The sequence below is a fragment of the Sturnira hondurensis genome, unplaced genomic scaffold (genome assembly GCF_014824575.4).
Source record: "Sturnira hondurensis isolate 20B ecotype Veracruz unplaced genomic scaffold, ASM1482457v3 Scaffold0022201, whole genome shotgun sequence".
In the NCBI taxonomy this organism is placed as follows: domain Eukaryota; kingdom Metazoa; phylum Chordata; class Mammalia; order Chiroptera; family Phyllostomidae; genus Sturnira; species Sturnira hondurensis.
This window is the reverse complement of record NW_028094832.1, coordinates 2,084,211-2,106,221: the sequence shown is the minus strand read 5'-3', so window position 1 is coordinate 2,106,221 and position 22,011 is coordinate 2,084,211. Positions and strand designations below refer to the sequence as shown.

The 22,011-nt window shown below is 35.8% G+C and overlaps 1 protein-coding gene across 4 annotated transcripts in view; it reads left to right on the top strand.

Annotated features, from left to right (window-relative positions):
- Positions 1 to 22,011, top strand: part of STXBP5 (syntaxin binding protein 5) — a 131,692-nt gene that overhangs the window by 25,825 nt on the left and 83,856 nt on the right. For all 4 annotated transcript variants that reach the window (XM_037034862.1, XM_037034861.1, XM_037034860.1 and 1 more), the window contains exons 5-7: positions 15,368 to 15,502; positions 17,184 to 17,247; positions 19,349 to 19,432. In XM_037034862.1, coding sequence (XP_036890757.1) covers positions 15,368 to 15,502; positions 17,184 to 17,247; positions 19,349 to 19,432 — 283 coding nt within the window. The remainder of the gene's footprint in view (positions 1 to 15,367; positions 15,503 to 17,183; positions 17,248 to 19,348; positions 19,433 to 22,011) is intronic.

Sequence of the window (22,011 nt, the reverse complement as noted above, 5' to 3'; positions counted from 1 at the left end):
TGTTACAAAGAGTCACCAAGCCCGAAATAATAGTACTGTCCAAGTTAGGAAACTGTGACCTACAGTACATCAAAATGATGTCATTTGATTAGTAAAGTACTATAGAAGTTCTTTTTATTTATTTTAATTTTTAAGTGTATTTTTCACTACCATTTAATCTCCTTATATCCCCCTCCCCACTGTAATCACCACACTGTTGTCTGTGTTCAAGAGTCCTTTTTTCTTTTTGCTCGGTCCCTCTACCCACTAAGCCCCTCCCTCCCCTGGTTAGCATCATACTGCTCTCTGAGTCTGTCTTCGTTTTACTTGTTAGTTCAGTTTGTTCATTAGATTCCACATATGACTGAAATCATGGGATTCATCTTTCTATGACTAGCTTGTTTCACTTAGCATAATGTTCTCCAGGTCCATCCATACTGTTGCAAATGGTAGTTTTTTTTTTCTTTTTTACAGCTGAGTAGTAGTCCATCATGTAAATGTCCCATAGTTGTTTTATCCACACATCTACTGATGGACACTTGGGCTACTTCCATGTCTCGGTGATTGTAAATAATGCTGCAATGAACATGGGGGTGCTGATGTTCTTTTGTGGAAGTTCTCTTAAAGCTACCACTCACTGTACAGATTCTGCCAGAATGTAGGATTCCAGCAGGAGAATACTGATACCTTGTTTGCTAATGGCATGTATATATTCCTCACTGGGACATAGAAATGTGATAGTATGTAGTCCAAGTTCATGAACAAATACACTGCAGGTTATCATGGTATATTGTCATGGAGAGGGTCAAACCTCAAGGAGTCTCAGAGTCAGGAATTAATAATGGTCAAGTCTGGAGTAAGGCCCTGCAGCACCTCTAAGGATGGTATCAGAAAAGTTTTGGTAAACATGGGTGAGGAACCCTGAGCTAGTCTATAAGGTGCCTATAGGCACATTTCTTGACCAAGAGAAGGAGCTTTTGCGTTGAGTATGAAGAAGTGGCCCTTCTTGGTGGACGCAGCCTCCCAGAATCTCCCACACCTCTCCTTGTTTGTGTGCCGTCATCCGGGGCACAGCCGGCACAGTTGTGTGTCCTGGTCCTAAAAGTTACACATGAGATGAACTGATGGGGTTCCCAGGTTTGATTGCTGCCCCATGCCCATTTATTTTATAATTAGAGAACGCTTATTGTGTGCTGGCTTAATGCTAGCTGCTGAGCACACTTGTAAGCAAAACCTGGCTGACCAGCAGAACCTAGGTTGTCCAGTTCAGAATTCAGCTTCTGCTTGACCTTCATTAAGGCAACAATAAACAAAATACTATAGCATGAGTACCTGGTCCTTGAAGATCACCTTTGGATGAAATTTTCTAAGATGACTACAAACTTGTATGGCAGCTCTTGGATTTAAAATGCCAAGAAAAGGCCCTGGTGCCTCCTGGGTGAACCTTGGTTTATTCTCTGGCGACTAAAGTTCAGGTTTCCTCACATGGCAGGAAGGAGAGACATGGCGTTTGGAATAGCCTGCTTTTCCTTAGCACCTGGCTACAGGTCGGGAGGGGAGGGGGGAGTGGAGCCTGTCCTCAGCTCTGGGAATCTGTCCCCAGTCAGAAAACTTTTTCTGCCCCCGAGTCTGAGTTCTGTGTCATGGAGGACTTTTCAAATGCCCTGATGGAGGCGTTCTGTTGGGACAAATTCCCTTCACTCCCTGCCTGTCCCTCCATCCTCCTCCTTTGTAGGAACCATTCTTTTCTGTATACAACCAACTTCTTACATTCAGTGTTTATATCTGTAAGTCAGGGTAGTCTGGGTTATGCTGTTGTAACAAATACTCTCAAAGTCCTCCTGACTGAGTGACCTACGTGGGTTTGCTGGAAATCTGTTCTGTTTCACTACAATCTTTTAGAATCCTGGTGGAGGAACGGTCTTTACAATATTGGGAGTCACTGTAGTAGAGGAAGAAAGAGAATACGATGAAGCTCTCATTGGCTCTTAAAGCTTCTGCCTGGAGATACTTATGTATCTCTTCTTCTCTCCTTTCATGGGCGAGAGCAAGTCATATGACCATTCCTAATATTAGTCATATAACCAGAAAGAGAAAAAAGCTGGATTCTTTGTGAATACTTCTAATAATTACCACACTGCTTATTTTATTGTTGACACTGAAGTAAAATAAGCAGGAGCTTAATTAGTTTTCTCTTTACTTAATGATGGATTTGGGCTAACTTAATAGTTAAATTACTTTGTTTCATCATTACACTATTTACATTTTTTCTTCTGAAGCAAAGAAAGCTAGAAAAATATGAAAAGTTTATAAATACCTTTTTCATTACATTCTGAACAATTGTAAAATATTTTAAACTTAAGGTTTTTATTACAACATTGTCTTCTTTTTAAGTAGTTAAATTTTCTTATTTTAGTAGAAATTTATAGACATACAGAAATTATATGTAGTGATTTAAATTGCATTTTTTCATAATTTAGATTTTTTATTTTTTGTTTAAATATGCTAAAATATACAACATAAAATTTAGTATCTTGGCCTGGCTGGTTTAGCTCAGTGGATTGAGCGCAGGCCTGTGAACCACACGATCGCAGTTCGATTCCCAGTCAGGGCACATGCCTGGGTTGCAGGCCAGTTCCCAGCAGGGGATGCACAAGAGGCAACCACACATTGATATTTCTTTCCCCCTCTTCCCTCCTCTCTAAAAATGAATAAATAAAATCTTTAAAAAAATTACTATTTTAACCACTTTTAAGTCTACAGTACATTTACATTGTTGTGTAAGCATGTAGTATGGATATTTTAATATGATTTTACTTTTATGTGTTTAAGAAAAATATATAGAAATTGTAGTCCCAAGTCTTGGTTTAACTCTATGAATTTGGATTCATACTTCACTGGACCCAAGAATTCCCATCAGTGAATTCTTACTTCACTGATTTGTGTGTTGGTTTCCTAATTTGCAGAAACATTTCCTCTCTGATTCACGTAATCTTTACTATTTCTTTTCCTCAGATACTAAAGTTCTTTGCCCTTTTATCCCAGTGTGTTCTCTGGATGATTATAGAATGCTTATTATGTGCCAGCTTAATGCTCACTCCTGAGCATATGAGGGAGGACCCTTAAAAACAGAATTTATTTATTAAATATTTTGTATTTATTTTTACATATTTAAACTTGAGTCACTTCTAAAGTACTCTCCATTGGCTGCAATATACCTATTGAGATGCTTTTTCCATTGCTGAAAACTTCTTTTTAAGATTTTATTTATTTATCTTTAGAGGGGAAGGGAAGGAGAGAGGGAGAGAAATATTAATGTATGGTTGCTTCTCGTGAGTCCCCTGCTGGGAACTGGCCTGCAACCCAGGCATGTGCCCTGACTGGGAATCGAACTTCGATCATGTGGTTCTCAGGCCCACGCTCANATCCCAGTGTGTTCTCTGGATGATTATAGAATGCTTATTATGTGCCAGCTTAATGCTCACTCCTGAGCATATGAGGGAGGACCCTTAAAAATGGAATTTATTTATTAAATATTTTGTATTTATTTTTACATATTTAAACTTGAGTCACTTCTAAAGTACTCTCCATTGGCTGCAATATACCTATTGAGATGCTTTTTTCCATTGCTGAAAACTTCTTTTTAAGATTTTATTTATTTATCTTTAGAGGGGAAGGGAAGGAGAGAGGGAGAGAAATATTAATGTATGGTTGCCTCTCATGCATCCCCTGCTGGGAACTGGCCTGCAACCCAGGCATGTGCCCTGACTGGGAATCAAACCGCGATCCTCTTGTTCTCAGGCACTCAATCCACTGAGCTACACCAGCCAGGGCTGAAAACTTTTTTTAATTTGTTGGTTTTGATACCTTTCAGTACTTCTGCAGTTTTTTTATTTCAACTCTTTCGTATCAGCAAAATGTTTCCCTTTGAGGACATTTTTTTTTTATCCAGGGAAACAAAAAAAAGTCTCTCCGGGTGAAATTGGGCGAGCATGGAGGGTGGAGCATGGGGGTCATGCAGTTTTTGGTCAATGACTGCTGAATACTCAGTGTGGTGTGGGCAGGTGGGCTCATAAATCACCCATCATGAAGTGGGCAAACACTTTGGAAGTTTTCAAAACAAATTCACTGAAGCTGAATGCAGCCTTTGACAACAGTGCTAAATGCTCCACTGATGCAGATGGGTTCCTAGAATACTCAGGTAGCGGGGGGAGAAGCCTGTACTACGTGGGGCCTGCCCTCCAAAACATAATTCCAGTTTTTGCAGGTCCCCTTTTATACATTTGTAAACAAGACAGACTTGGGCCGTGCCATTAGAATCTTGCTTAGAGTTACGATTCCCAGATGCCCAATAAAATGACATTTGTTCGTATGAAGTAAATATATATCTCAGTTTCCGTAGAATGATTTTGAATTGAGCAATAACACTAACTTATGAATGTCCTCCTTTGTTAGTAGCCAGCTTATACAAGTTCAGTTTTTACCATATTTGGTCACTTACCTTAAAAAGTAATTTTCTCTGTTACCTGAGAAGCAGTGTATTAGAGTGGGTATAGCCGCAGACTGGAGATAAACTGCGTATGTTGAATCTTAGATCATAGACCAGTCACTTACAACCATATCCATTTTGTTATCTATAGAATGGATGATTATGATCTCACAAAAACCCTAAGATTCATGTTATAAAGTTAATATGTATAAAGTAAGAAATATGTATAAAGCACATATAATAGTTTATAGTATGCAGAAATTACCTATATAATTATTTTTATTTTTAAAGGTATTAGATTTATATTAAACAATAATTTTGTAACTTGAAATCTCTGCATTAACTTAAGAGATTTTATTTAGTGTTTGTAGAATCAACTAATTGGAAAAAGAAAGTTGGGAAAGGTCTTCAGTATATGAGTGGTGAGGTAGGGGGGCATAGTTCAGTCCCTAACAGGGAAGTAGGCCAAAACCAAAAAGGATACAATACAGAATATTTTTTAATCATAAAAAGCAAAAATACTTTGAAAGTTGGAAAACACAGTGTTTTAAATGTCTTCTTTGAATAGCAGGTAGCTTCTTTTGCCAATTGCCAGGTTCATGTCTCATTAGGAATTTATCTTTTATATAGTTTATACCACAATAAATAACTTACCAATAGTAGTAGCTACATCATCTAAATGCCCTGCAACCTGAAAAGTGTTGGTCATAGCAGTATATTGGTAAGGAACCTTGGAGGCAAGGCCTTTAATTGTCCTATACCTGTTAAGGATTGAGTTGTGTTGCCCAAAAGATGTCAAAATCCTAACCCCAATATTTGTGACTATAACTTATTTGGAAATAGGGTCTTTGTGGGTGTAAGCAAGTTAATATGAAGTTACTAACGTGGACCTTATCTAATATGAGCGGTGGTCTTACAAGAAGAGGAGAAAAGAGACAGATATACAGGAAGATCATCATGTAAAGACAGGGTAGGAGTGGACCCCTGAGTCCCTGCAAACCACGGAATGCCAAGGACACCTGGCAATACCAGAAGCTAGGAGAGAGGAACGTGTGGGGCACAAGTTCTCTGGAGCCTTCACAGCAAACCTGGCCCTGCCGATGCCTTGATTTCTGAGGGCTAGCCTCTAGAACTCTGGAAGAATGAATTCCTATTGTTTTTAGCCACCTGCTTTGTGGTAACTTTTGTTATGGCATCTCTAGAAACCTGATATATGTCGCCTTCATTCCTCTTTCTTGATGTTGGTGAACCTCATTATTATGCACCTTTGGGTTTATACATGTAAGAAGAGATTGTTTGTTTATATTGAAATTGAGAGTTTGACAGGCAAATTCTGTTGGGTAATTGCCTTATAGATTATGTTTCATTTAGCTTCTACTTTGCTTTTTTCCTTTAATTGGGAGGAAGTCATAGGTTTATAAGCAACTGCAACTATTTACTAGTCTTTTTTCATTGCCTTGAGTTAACATGACCATTATTCTCAACCATGTTAAATTTCTACATATATAAATCATTTTAAGAATGATGACCCAATTATATATATCAGCTTTTTAATGTAGATCCCACTATTATAGTCTAATATATCTCTTAATTCTATCATTTCTTATTTTTATAAAACACTTTAACATAAATTATTTATTCTTGGGGCCAAGACAATTTTCTTTGTGAAATTTTAAAGAACAGAATTTTCTTCAGCATAAGGATGTTAGGCACCTGAATAACAGTCTTTATATTAAAATTAATATATTTATTTTAAAGATAAATGTTTTTCCTATATCCTAACACTGATTTACAGTTTATTTCTGATACTCTGATTCCTAACTCTTTCATTTGGTGATAGATATATCTATACATTTAGAGAATAAAATAAGCATGCATGCATCTTACACTAATGATTAGGAATATATAGTATCACATGGACTACATTAATAATAAAAATTACATCCTAGCAATTAGCAATCAAGCATTAATGTCCAAAGTCCTCTTAAGAAAAAAACTGTTTGACAAATGGAGTAATTCATTCAGATACCAATATAGCAGTGGGAGAGTTGGTGCCTGTAGGTTCTTCAGGCCCTGGCTTCTGCCCTGGCATCAGATTTTCATAAATAAATCAATGTAGGAAAAGAAACTTAATTTGTCTCACTATACTCTCATCATAATACTACCTAAATATTATGCTTTTCATATGGATGAGGCTTGCAGTTTGCTCAGTGCACATGAGTGGGACAGAGCTGTAGAAGAGTGTTTGGCTAGATACCAGCCCTTGAAAAATGTATACAGGTCTTCCCAGGATTTTGAATTAATTCACTGCACATATTTCTGTGCAAAAAAAAAATTTAATCATAATATTGGAACAAATCAGAGACCTAGAATTACAGTTTTGTGGTAATTGCATCATATCAGCAAAATATTTTTCTTTGAAAGCGGCGTAATGAGAAGTGTACAAGCATTAGACATGAGAGCAATTTGGTGGGATGATATTCAGGACTGGAATGCAGAAATGGAATGGGATCTAGGCCTGGTAGGAAAGTGCACAGAGGGATCTACTTCTCTGGGCCCAGTTCTGCTCTGTAAAGAGAATTGGATGGTGGCTTGGAAATGATGAGTCACCTTGGGATTCTAAGTATAGAGAACCATGTGCTTAGACAAATTTAAAAAGGAAAAAAATTTTTGTTTTAGGAAAGACAATTGTGATTTGATGACCTTGAGACTGTAAAAGGAAGGCTGTTAAGAAGTGTTGGATAACTTCCTAGAATAAAGTTATCCATAACAACTAAGAAATTCTGGAAAGGAAATTGGGAGAGACATTTAAAGAGATTTTTTTGTTGAACAAGGGCCTTAAAATGCACTCAAGGTATAAAAAGGTTATATGGAAGGAGGGGCTAGTAGTCAATGGTGAATATAAGAGCATTTTAGCTTTGCCCATCAGTATGAGCCAAGTCTTGCGGAAAATACCAGAGACAAAATAATGAATGAAAAACTTTGTTTTTATGCTTAGGGTATACAGGGGTGGCCACAAGTCGGCTTTGAGTGTAATATAAAGAAATAATACAATAATTAATAATAATACAAGAATGAACTCTGTGTTTCACATAATTACAACCATAAATGTACTTTTGCCCACCACAGTGTATTATTCCTTTAACTGTATTAATGCAATACTGGCTCAGAAAAATTATATCTTAGACTGCTGAAAGGACTGTAAAATTGTTGGTTGGCTTAGGGGAAATACAGAATGGGAGTAGTGCTTCGTATTTGGAAATAGGAAAAAAACATTTTAGAAGGTTAATTAAGTTCGGTTCACCAAACATTGGGTACCTTCTGTGTATTAGGAATTATGATGGGTGTTGAGATAACAAAGATGAATAAAATTCTTGAATAGTTTATGTTAAATATGGGAAGGACACATTGTAAATACTGGAAGGATAGAATACATACTGAATGGGATGTTAAAATCATTAGGGGAAGAAAAAAGTAAATGAAGGAAATGAAGAAATAGAAGTAAGGAAAAGATAAAATCATAGAAAAAGAACCTAAATAGGTTGGAAAAACTAAGTTCAATTATATTGGTAGTAAAATCATTGACTTTCAGATTTGATTAAAAACTCATAAAAATGCAACTGTTGAACTGTTTATAAAGTATATACTAAAGCATGATTATGTTATTTTGCCATGTATAATGTGCTCGCATGTATAATGCATGCCCATGTTTTTGTGTGCATTATACACAGGGTCATGCTATCCCTAGTATGTAATGATTATACCCATGTATAAGGTGCATCCTTATTTTTCCCTCGAAAATTTGGACAAAAACCTGTGCATTATACATGAAAGAATACAGTTTGCAGTTTGAAAGCAAATGGAAGGGAAAACAGCATGTCATAAAATTTTGTTTCTAGAAATAACACTAGCAAAAGTACATAAGATCTATATAGAGAAAATATCAAAACTTTATTGAAGGACTAAAAGATGATAAACATTTGGAGAGCTTCATAGGAAGGAATACGCAAGTTGTAAAATGTGTCACTTCTCACCAAAATCTATAAGGTCAGTGCTATTACAATCAAAATTTTAACAGGATTGTTCATGGAACTTAAGCTGATCCTGAAATGTTTGTGGAGAAAAGAACAGCCTGGACAGTTTTAAAAAGAAATATGAGATTGTGGCACTTACATTGTATAAAACTGTAGAAATTAAAATGGCATAATAATTACAAGGAGAAGACAGGTACATAAAAACACGGTAAAGGGATCCAGAATCATATGTGTCGGAGAGAGACAGATACTTATATGACACCGGTGACATTACAAACAGGAAGAAAGATGCAATAAATAAAAAATGCTGGGACAACTCTTATGAATATGGAAAAAAGTGCTCCCTACCTCATAACTAAAATAAGTTGCAAACCAGTTAAACACTTAAATGTGAGGTGACCACAGAAAAATTGAACTTGGAAAAAAGTGGCACAAGGAGTGTCTGTAACATGGGCAGTGCGTGCCTCAACAGCATATATAAAAGTACAAGCTGTGTAGGAAAGGGTTAAAACTTTTCTACCATACGCTTACTGTAAAGTTAAAAGACAAATTTCATCCACCAGGTGCTGATAGGTAGCAATACAAGATTCAGAACAATTTGTACGATACCTTTTAAAAAAAGAAAACAATGGCTTTCTCCCCACCAAAAAGTCCTTATATATTAAATGTGTATTTTATGAACATGAAGAAAAAATACGAAAGGGTATGTTGTTCCAGGCCTTTTTAATGACTTATGGAAACAGTAAATTTTAGAGGAAGGACAAAAAACTAACAAATTATTTGATAATAGCAAACTTGCATGATGTACACATAAGGTTGTATTTATGTTTGTGTATGGGTGTTTATCTATAGGTATGTGTGTGTATATACTTACACATGGACATGTGTAGGAAGAGGAGGGAGGGAGGGAAAGTTCTTTAATAAAAAAAGACATAAGCCATAGACTGGAAGATACTTAAAATACACCTATGCAATAAAGTATAATAAAGGAAAATCTGATATAAAAATAGAAAAATGTAGTTAATAGTTGCTGATGACTCTCACTCAGGTTACTTTTGTTTTTCATATCATTTGTTATATAAAAACATTTTGACATCTTCATTATTCAAAGTAAGATCATTCAAAATGGAACTTAAAGATTTGTCTCCCATACAACAAGGAACAGTTTTTTCAGATATAACTCATTATTTCTGTAGTTGATATATATTGTTTTTCTATTTGATATTCACTGTTTCACTATTACTCAGTTTATAATTATTTGTTTTTTAAGTACATTTTAGTGATTATGCTATTACAGTTGTCCCAGTTATTCCCTGCTTTACCCCCTTCACCTGGTACTCCCATTCCCTCCAGCTTTCTCCTCGACTTGGTTCATGTCCATGGACCGACCGTTCATGTAAGTTCTTTGGCTGATCTGTTACCTATACTGTTCTTAGCATCCCATTATTTTGTACCTAACCAATTTGTGCTTCTTAATCTCCTCACTTTTACTTCCATTCTCCTCCTTCCCCTTCCCAATTGATAACCCTTCAAATGATTTCCATATCTATGATTCTGTTCCTGTTCTGCTTCTTTGCTTAGTTTGTTATTTGGATTAGATGATTGATAGTTGTGAATTTATTGCCATTTTAATGTTCATCATTTTGATCTTCTTTTTCTTACATAATTCCCTCTAGAATTTCATAATACAGTGGTTTGGTGATGATGAACTCCTTTAGTTTTACCTTGTCTGGGAAGCACTTTATCTGCCCTTCCATTCTAAATTACAGCTTTGCTGGATAGAGCAATCTTGGATGTAGGTCCTTGACTTTCATAACTTTGAATACTTTTCCAGTTCCTTTTAGCCTGCATAGTTTCTTTTGAGAAATCAGCTGAGTCTTATGGGAATCTTTTGTAGGTAACTCTCTGCTTTTCTCTTGCTGCATTTAAGATTCTCTCTTTATCTTTAACCTTTGGCATTTTAATTATGATGTGTCTTGATGTCTCTTGGGGTCCATCTTGTTTGGGACTCACTGTGCTTCTTGGACTTGTATGTCTATTTCCTTCACCAAATTAGGAAAGTTTTCTTTTATTATTTTTTCAGATAAATTTTCAATTTCTTGCTCTTTTCTCCTTCTGGCACCCCTATGATTTGGATGTTGGCACCTTTAAAGATGTCTCCGAAGTTCCTAAGCCTATCCTTGTTTTTTGGAATTATTTTTTCTTCCTGCTGTTCTGATTGGATGCTTTTTCCTTTCTTGTGTTCCAGATTGTCGATTTCAATTTCAGCTTTATGCCATCCATTGTTGATTCCCTGTAGATTTTCCTTTATTTTACTTAATGCAAACTTCATTTCTGCCTGGGTCTTTTTTATGCTGTTGAAGTACCCAGTTTCTATAAAACTGGAGCATCCTGATAACCAGTGTTTGGAATTATGCATCTTATAGGTTGCTTATCTCCATTTCATTTAGTTCTTTTTCTGCAGTTTTGATCTGTTCTTTCATTTGGTCCATATTTCTTTGTCTCCTCATTCTGGCAGCCTCCCTTTGTTTGCTTCTATGTATTAGATAGAACTGACTCCCTGTGTTAGCCATGCAGCCTATTGTAGAAAAGGCACCTGTTAAATCATTTGGGGTAGAGCCTTAGGGGTTGCCAAGGTGGAGCAACCCCTGTTGCTGCTCTGTTGCTTTGTGTGGGTGAGTGTTCTGAGAGGGGATAATGCCACTGCCTGGCCTATGGAGTTTTGCCTGTGAGGAAGCTGTTTCCTGGCACTTGGACTTCACTTTTTCTCTCTATGGCATTGGTGCCCTTCTAGCTGTTGCCCTGGTGCTGAATCCAGGGGGGATGGGTCTGCATGAGTTCTAAGTCCACTGTGGGCCCTTTAAGAGTAGTCTGTTGAGAATCCTGTCGTTTCTTCTGTCCTCCCCCTCCCCCTCTCCATCTCCAACTGGCTTTTACAGCCAGAAGTTATGGGGACTTATCTTTCTAGAGCTGGCACCCTGGACTGGGTGGTGTGGACTAGTGCTGTGATCCCTCCCTCCCAGGGTGTCCCTCCTGATTTTTACCCACCACACATGGGTGTAGGACCATCTTTCCCACCTCCTCACTGCTCCATGCTACTCCATGTCACTCTGCATCTCGAGGCCCCTCCTACCCTTTGGATGAATGTGGCTTCTTTAAATCTTTGGTTGTCGGACTTCTATGTATATCGATTTTCATAATCTTGGATGATACTTGTTTTGTAGTCTAGTTGTATTTTTTGCTATAGTTGTGCGCAGAGGTGAGGCATGTTTACCCACGTCTCCATCTTGGGCAAGGATTGATACTTGTTTTTGATAGTCCTTGATGTTATATATTAAGATCTTATTTCACAAGAAATGTTAATATTTTGATTTCTTTGAATACATTTCCAGAAGTTTTTAAGTGTTTTATGTAAATTGAGTTATAATTAGTAAAGAATACAGTAAATCAATACATATGTAAAATGGCCTTTGAAGGTTTCTGAAGCTTATTGTTTGAAGATTTTTCTAAAGTAGGCAGTTTATCAGAATAGATATGGACTATAAGTAGAGAGGAAATTCTTTGAATAGATTTTTAAGTTGCTTTCATCTGACTGCTATTATTTTAATACATTCCCATGTTCATTAATGCAAACTTAACATTTCATTTAATAACAAGACAGTGTAATGTACAGTTAATTTGAGAAAAGTACTAAATAATATCTTCTTCATTCTCATGTTCTGCATTAATTCATTTGATAAATACTGATTATGATTCTGGCCTATGAAGATTCTATGCTAAATTCCAGAGCAATGTGGAAATTAAAATTGTCTGAGGGAAATGGACAAACTATTTTATTTACTTTATGCAGTTTAAATTTGCCTGTAACATTTAGTTGGTAGGATACCATTTAGTTTTAATCATAATTAGCTAACCTCTATTGAACACCCACCTATGGAGTCCTCTTGTTAAGCATCAACAGGCTTTGTCTTAGTTTGTGAACACCACGAGGCGTGAACACCACGAGGCGTGAACACCGCGAGGCTTGCTGTGGTGCTTAGAAACTGAGCCGCTGAGAGGCCGACTAAGGTCCTTATATGCCAGTGAGTGGCACGGCTGGAAATTAAATTCAGGCAGTCTAACTCCAGGGCTTGCTACTGTATACTAATCAGGGTGACAGTCTGGTTTTGTAGTTCCTCAGTCCACGAATCTATGAAAACAGAACATTTTAAGACAGTCTTGTGGAGGTATAATTAATGAAGAATAAACTGCACACATTTGAAATGTACAATTTGGTAACTCTTAACATAGATATATGTGTATGAAACCATCATCACAATCAAGAAAATGAATGTCCCATCACCTCAAAAGGTTTTCTTGTAGTAACCTCTTTTCAGTGTTACTAGTCTCTACCTCCATAGTCTCCAGGAAACCACTGATGTGTTTTCTTGTACAATAGTTTAATTTGCATTTTCTATTGCATATACATTGTAGATAAATGGAATCATACAGTATTCCTTTTTTCTGGCTTTTATTTATTGTAAGAATTTTGAATTTCATCAACTTTGTTGCATGTATCAAGTTTTTCTTTAACTTCTAAGTGTATGACACAGTTGGCTCATCCATTTACTTGTTGATGGTCATGGACATTAGGATTGTTTCCAGATTCTATTATAAAGCTGCTATGAACATTTGTATATAAATCTTGTTATAGGCATGCACTTTCCTTTTTTGGGTAAATACATAGGGATGGAGTAGACTAATCATAGGGTGTGTGTATGTTTATTTTTTAAGACACTGCCAGTACCTATAATTATTGTATATTTATAAATATTGTATATTTGAAAGTTACAAGAGAACAGATTTTCAAAGTACTCATTCTGAGGAAATGTCTAACTATATTTGTAGTGATAGATATTAGCTAGACTTAACTGTGGTGATCATTTCACACTATACACATGACATAGAATCATATGTTACACATCTACGACAATAACATGTTATATGGCAGTTATACCTCAATAAAAATAAGCTTTAATATTATACCTCAAAAATATTCAGTGTGTATGAGATGCTACCACTCATACTCAGTAACATAAAATATGGATTATGTATCTTTCTAAAATCTAGAAAATTCTGAGTTCTGAAACCTAAATGACCAGAGTTCTCAGAATGGTACCATGAACTCACTTCCTTGTGAAGTAATAAGGTACTACAACATGGGTTTGTTTTTTTTTGGTTCAGTGGACATTTCTGTGCTGTTACACTTACATAAAGCCTTTGTAAAATTGACATGTTATCTTATAAAACATTGAACAGAAAATACAGACAGTGCACCTGAAGTAAGCATCTAGATGAACATTACCTCTAGGAAATAGTGAGACCATGTACATTTACATTTATTTGATATACACTTATTTGACAAGTGTTTCATCTTGAAAATTCTTGGTAGTGAAGTTATGTGTTAATGGGAGTAGCAAATGTTCTGTGTGCTATATCATGCCTAATATCTAGTGTCGGTATTGGTAGTCTAGCCGTGACTTATCAGTGAATTATTTCAAGTGCTACTTCATTGAATTTTAGTCTATTTTGAGAAACACAATTAGATTCTGAAAAGATGAGCATCATATGGTTTCATAACACACTACCTTTCTTTTCTAAATAAGTAGTACTAAAAAGACAAGGTAGTTTCTGTCTTTGCCTTGAAAACAAATGAGCTGATATAAAAAATGTATGAAATTGTTTAGATGATAATAAAGTATACTACATGCGTGTAGATGGTCATAATTTGTTAATGAAGGCCTCTCACACATCATCAGGACCTAGGAAGAGGTAGTTGAATTGCATTTCGTTAACATTGTTTGAGCCTGATGTAGGAGGTGGTCTATAGAAGGTATAGAAGATCTCTTCCCTTCCAGAGGCTCAGAAGTTTGAGGAGAGTAGGGCCTCACTCTCTTACAAGGAAAAGCCTGTGGGCGTACAGAAGTGTGGGGATGTCAATTTGAGTGAAGGTGGTATTTCAGCTGAATCTGGAACAGAAGAAAAATATGGGAAGAGCCTTTTGCCTGGAAGGAGTCATATGCACAGGTCCTGAGTGATGCTGTGTTTAATAATGCCTGAGAAGTACAGTATTACATAGGGATGATGTGGGTATTGGACTCCTGGTTTGTTGCTTAAAGGTCAAATGGGATGTGCCCAAAGTAACACAGTAGATGGCATGGTCCAATTTGAAACATACAGTTGACCCTCCCTGGCCTTGAATTCTGTATTCATGGATTCCACGTCTGCAGATTCAACCAACTGCGTATGGAAAATATTCAGGGAAAAAGAAGGCCTACAATGGTTCCATTAGTACTGAACATGTTATACAAACATTTTTCTTGTTATTACCTAAACAATACAGTAAAGCATCTATTTACATAGCATTTATATTGCATTAAATATTATGGGTAACTTAGAGATGCTTTACAATATATGGGAGAATTATGTAGCTTATACCCAAATATGCCATTTTATATAACAGACTTGAGCATCTGTGGATTTGGGAATGGGTTTCATGATCCCCCAAGGATACTGAGGGGTAACAGCTTTAATTTCAAAACTTCTGTCTATAGTGCCAGGATAGCCATTTACTGTAAGGCCTTATATTTAAATAAGCATAAGTTTAATTAGCCTAATTAAATATTAATCACAATGACTAGCTAGATCTAATGTTTTATCGTAATTAGCATAATGAAGTATTAATCCCAATGAGTGGTTAAATTGAATGGTTGTGTGTTATTTTTGCTTTTCATAAATTATATATTATCATGATTGGCCCTCTAGTAGAATTAATAAAATATACTGGGCATTTTTCTCATTTTAAAATATATATTTTCTCTTGCAGGGTTACATTTTGCCATTTGCCTTTTCAGAGTAAGTGGCTCTATGTGGGCACTGAACGAGGTAATATACATATTGTCAACGTGGAGTCCTTCACACTCTCAGGCTACGTCATTATGTGGAATAAAGCCATTGAACTGTGAGTTTGAGCAGATTTCCCTATCTGAAAGTATCAATACCATATATGATAATATTATATAATAGGTAGTCATTAAACTGATATTGAATTAGATATGTGTTAGACATTCTTGATATTATAAATTAGTGTTTTGTACATAATATTGTCCTTTTGGCAGTTGTACATTTAAATTCTTTATGTGCAGATACGGGCAAAAGTAGGGTAACAGTTGAGTACATGAAACAGTTTATTAACTATTGTTTATTGTTTATTAACTATTATATTGTTTTCTATATGGACAACTGTAGACCTACTTTTCCAACCCTGTATATGTATTACATATATGTGTTCATATGTAAAAACTGTAGCACAAGTTTAATGAGAAAATCATTCTTACTAAGTGAAGAACACTCTTCTTTTTATCTTGTAATTATTTTTATTTCAAATGCTTGTCATGCCCCTCTAAATTGATTTTATGACCCACTAATCAGTTGCTACCAGTGTTTGGAAAATGCTTATTTAAACTACTACTTGGTATGTTTTGATAATTAATAAATGTAATGTAAATGTTTGTCATGTAACATTGCAAAATTAACTTGGCAATTAATTTTCCTTGATTTTGATATAATTGTGATTACTTTCATTTTACAATAACAACATCAAAAACTAGGTGAGCTAAAGGGCTATAAGAATCCTGACTTTCATTGCTAACTTCTCATGTTTTCTTAGAATCTTATCTTTGCATCTTATCTCTTTCTCTTAAGCCTTTTCTTATCTAATGAGACATAAAAATCAAAATTTAAGAATATTGCCAAGATTTATTTTCATTGTTTTTGTTTTGTTTTTAAACAATTCTATACTGTTGCATTTCACAGATGTTACATCACTTTGACAGAACAATAGATTTGGGGCATACATCTTAAGTAGGTTGATGCGTCTATAGTAGTGCATCAAGTTAGTTTTCCTTCCTGTGGCAGGGACATTGCTATCATATCTCAGTCCCTTGGCAGAGGGTGTGGGTTTTCGTGGTCTGCTGTTTGAGTTGGTTACAGCATCTGGTGGCTGGGTCTGGTGTGGCTGTCTGTGTGGTTTCACAGACTGCTCTCGTCAGTGGACTGATCTCTCAGCCCTCAGAGTCTGTGACTAGAGGTGTGCTTATTCCTGCTGTGTAGGCATCGGTTTAGCCACTTTCTTAGCTGCATGACTTCATTTTATCTAAGTAAGTTTATCTGTTGATTTTCTTCTTAAAAAATAATAGAATAATAAATAATAGAATTTTTTCTTCTATTGATGTGAACTGTGAAACTGGATGAGAAGCCCTAATTGGAGGCTAGAATTGAGTAAAATAAAATTGCAATGTGATAGATACTGCTTTATTAAAAAATATTAAATCTGAGAATTCTACCATGAGAATAGGTTTCCTGGGCTAAAATACTAAATTGAAGATGATTTCTTACATGCAAAGTGTACTTAATTTTGAATTTTGCTTACTTGTATTAATTTAACAGTCACTATTTTTTTCTGATTCCTATTTTGATCCATGGTAAAAACTAAACATCTGTTATTGGTCAATTACTGAAATGTTTATACCTTTTATAAATATATCTTTATTGTCCACTCATTATTCTTATTTTGATGAATATATAATTGCATTGAAAAGTTTAGGTGAGAAAAAAATCTTACTAACTTTTTTCTTTTTTAGGTCATCTAAATCTCATCCAGGACCTGTTGTCCATATAAGTGATAATCCAATGGATGAAGGAAAGGTAGAATTTTTTCTAAAAGATATATTTATTAACTAAATGTAAAAATTTTTGGTATTTTTTAAATATGCAAGCTACTCAAGAACTAGACCTTGCAACAAATGTTGTACGGCTTATGTATAAATTGTGAGACATAAGAAAACAAGTGAAGAAATTAACTATATTCTCCACCAACGTGGGGAAACCTATTTCGTTAGCTTCAAGGACTGGCCCCTTCAAGTGCACTGTCGTCTGAAATCTACTAAAATGCTATTTCATTAAAATTATGAAATGCCCCAAACTTTGTTCATATTTCAGATTAATGAATGATAATATTGACTACCTAGTAATTAGTTGTGTGCTCATTAAACAAATATTTGAGCATCTAATATGTATTTGGCGGTGTATTAGCTATTAGAGACATATTGATGAAAAGGTGTGTGCTAGCACAGGAGAAGGAGCATCTTTGTCTTTCTAGAGGAACTGGGTAGGCTTACCCCAGGAAGCAACACCAAGTTGAGACTTAAAAATGAGTAAAACATTGCTGAATAAATAAAAGGGGAGGAGGTGTCAAGCAGATGGAATACTGAGGTTTGGAAAACGCTTGGTTGGGGGTGCTGGACAGCAGAAATTGGGTAGGCAGTAGATAGTTTATAAAGTAAGAATATGCATTCCACTCTGAAATTCATTCATTCATAAAGGTTTATTAAGTACCTACAACAGATCAGGCCTTGTGTCTTATGTTAGAATATAGTGGTGAATAAGATAAAACCAATCGTTGCCTAAATAGAGCTGTGTTATTTATTGTCTGCAAGAAAATTCAGATAAGGCAAAAACCATTATGTGTGGTGACCCTTCAGATAAAAAGCACAGAGTGCTGTTGGAACACATAGAAAAGGCATTGACTTACATTGGAAGGTCAAGGAAGGCCTCACAGAGGAAGTAATAGCTAAAGGGACATCTGAAGGATTAATAGGATTAGTCAGCAAAACATGACATTTGAATAGAGTGGCCCAGGTAGACAGCATGTGCAAAGGCTCCAAGGTAAGGAAAGCATGAACTAAAAGATACACTGGAGTGTATTAGGTTCAGAGTGTGTGGTGGTGGGTGAAGCTGGAGAGGTAAGCGGAGTTCAGACCATGATGAGATCTTGTTAAGTATGGACTTCATCCATACTCAATAATATTACATGATCATTACATAATCAGGTTTGCATTTTAGAACTGTTACGCTAGTTGTAATATGGAGTGTGTTAAAAAAGGAACAAGACTTGCAATTAAGGAGATTTAGAGACCAGACGAGGTCTTTGTGTCTTTTTTAAAGAATTAAACTTGACATGCAATATTGTATTCATTTAGTTTTCAGGTGTACAACATAATGATGAGAAGTGATCATTGTAGAGATCTTTTTGTATTGAACCAAGAGCAGGTGTTAGAGGTGGAGGAAAGTAAATTAGATGATAGACTGCAGTTTTGAAATTACTTGATGATTTTACCTGATGGGGAAGAAACTAGAGTTAAGATGACTCCTAGGTTTTTGCCTGAGCAACTTAATGAATGGTGAGATAAGGAGAGGAGAGATACTGCAACAGAGAATACCAGAGGAAGGTAGGGAAGACAATAAAGAACTCGCTTTTGGACACATTTACTTTGAGATTCTTCTTGAGTGGGTAAGTGAAGATGTAGCCTTTGGAATTATGAGTCTAAATCTCATGAGAGGATCTAGGCTGGCTGTAATTCGGAACTAATTAATATGTAGATAAATAAATGAAAGTACCTGATAATTTGTTGAATTAGAAATGTTTGTAAACTCTAAAGCACATAGCAAATGTTAATCTGTAATGCTAATGTTTATGTTATATTAATGAAAATGTACACTGAAGACTTCAAAATGGTAGTTTTCTTTTTCAAAAAACTTGTATGATAAATGTTGAGTTCCTAATAGTCAAAGATACAAATATACAATGTGGTATTTTCATTTGTCATCTATGTGATTAGTAATTAGCAATGCAAATATATTATATTGGAAGCATAATGATGACAATAGTTATTTTTATTGTCAGAAAGTGAATGTTTCATATGATTAATATCACTCCTAGGTAATATGGTGTTTCCTTTTATTACAGCTTTTGATTGGCTTTGAATCTGGGACAGTCGTGTTATGGGACCTCAAATCAAAGAAAGCCGACTACAGATACACTTATGATGAGGTAATAACATTCATTATTTTTGGTGATCAAGAGATACTATCATTTCTCTAGTTCAGAGAAAACTAGCTGCTCTAGTTCAGAGCAGCTTTTCTAAGAACTCAGTTGGTGCTTTTAGTTTAGGCAACCTTTGAAACTGCAATAAAACACACAAAAGCTCAAAAAATACTAAAATTCTCTTTCCCATCCCTATCATTTCACCATAAAATTCTCCTACCCCAGGTACCAGTGTTTCCAATTTTTTATGTATTTTTGCAGAGGTATTCTGTACATTTATAAGCAAATTAATAAGCATTGTATTTTTATTTTATATAAATGATCATAGTATGCTATAGACATTTATAGTTGCTTGCTTTAAGACCCAAGTATAGATCGATTGTGATTGATTAGTAAGTGTTGTAAGTCTGTTTTAAACTGTGGCCTCATCTCTCACTCTTTTTTTTTTTTTTTTACTATTTTACCTCATTTCTTCTTTTTGACATTTATTTGTTAAGGGTAGAGTCTGCCCAACAATGGGTTTTACTGTATGCAGTCTTAATGCATTTAATATTTTTTTACCCTCATACTTCCTATAAATTGGATAGTTACCGAGGCTTGATCTAATTCAGGTTTGTTTTTCACTTTTAGCAAGACTACTTCATAGATGCTGCTGTTGATCTTCTCTCAGGTGGAATATTGTGTGAATATCAGGTGTGACAGTGTGTGTGTGTGACATTAGCAGTCAGTGACATTTGGGGCCTCTTACCTGTCAGTGCCAAGCAATTGCAGAATGGGCACGTTCTAACTGTACTTACTTCCTTGTCTTCATTAGCTGGCCCGCTTCAGTAAAGGGAGGTTTCCTCTTAGTTGTTGTACTGGGTTATACAGTAGTATAGTTCAGACAGGAAGGGCAGGGTAAATGCTTTGTTCTTTCTGTTTCTTTCAGTAGTTACTCTAAAGGGGTTGCTTTGTAGTAATCTTCGAGTGTTGCCAGTTTGTTCTTATTTTTAGTTTTACTCTGTACTCAAAGATGAAACCTACCTACTTGATGTGCTTCAGTAATTTAAAGTTACTGGTTCTCAGATTGTTTCGTTTTTGGTCACTGAACCTCCTTTGTTTGGTTCCTGACTACTTTGGTGAAGACAGTAGTCCTGGATGGCTCCCTTGCTGTCTGTTACAACAAAGTGCACCTATTAATTTGTGCATGTTTGTCCCGAACTTGGAATAAGATCCTTTTCCATGAAACTGTGGCTTATTTCAGACTGTAAATAGTATCTGACCATAGTTTGGATACTGGGGGCATTCATGACTTCCAGTTCAGTGAATGGGGCTAGGAAATGTGTAAATGGTTTTGCTTGCTTGTTTGTTTTTATGATAAAAAGGTGTCATGTCTTTGTATTGGTGCTTTCAGTTACCCAAAGAACAGGCTAAATTGTGTAACTGTAGCAAGAATTAGAGTACTTTATAAATGACTGTATATTATCTTTGTAAACAAAACTGAAAGAGAATTTCCTTTGTTTTCATAGCTGTATACTTTTTGTTTTTCATGTTTTTAGCTAGTAAGCATTGTTTGGCGCACTCATTCATATCTTGAAATTATAAAAGCAATTAATGTAGGAAGTTTTGACCTATAGATCTATTTTTTAAATTGATTATTTTATTTTTTGTAAGTTAAAATAGTAATTTTGGCTTTAGTCATTTTGGAGTGGCAGGGCCTGGATTTACACTCTTACTTAAACAATATATTGGAAAAATATGTGTAACAATAGTTTTTAGAAATGAGACAGCAGAAGTGTCAAATAGGCATCCCTTAGAGCACCTTTCTCTAAGTACAAACAGAGTGATCCCTTCAGTTGCCTTAGCTTATGGCCGAGAGAGAGTTTCCAGATCTCAGTACATTAAGGAAATCCAACAGTCTCCCTCTAATTGAGGAGACAGAGTTGGGAAACCGGGGAAGCCGAGATATGTGTAGCTTATACGGCAAGGCGCACCAGTCAGTGGGGAACTACCTAGGGAAGGATTTAAGCAAGGAGCTCCCCACCCCGAGTCTTCAGTTGACTGCCGGTCAGTGCATGAGTGTGAGAGGCTTGGAAAAGATCTCCTGGAAAGGAGTAGGTAGAACAATTTCTAGAGCATACACAAGGCTGAGAGTAGTTCAAATTCCCAGCACAGTGGAGAAACCTTGTGATACTTAGGGCATCAGGAAACGTACTCCCAAAGGTATTACTGCAGCCGGGCCAAACTAGCTCAACACTAGAGGCTGGCCTAGCTAGCTTAACGAAGCTGGAAAACAAGCCTTACAAAATCCAAACTGTCTCCAAGTAATAACAACTATATTCCAGAAAATATTTCAAAGAATATAAAAACCCACCATGAATTTCATAATGGATAGCATCCAAATAAAACATTATGAGGCATGCAAAGAAGCCAGAAAATCTGATTCAAAATGTGAAGAAAGTGCAGTTAATAAAAAGACTCAGAAATTGACACATATGATATAATTAGTAGAGAAGACAGATATAGTCTGATGTAACATAGGACCTTTTAGTCAGTGATGACATATGTGGTGGGGTCGTCGGCTGTACCATCCAGGGAGGTGTAGT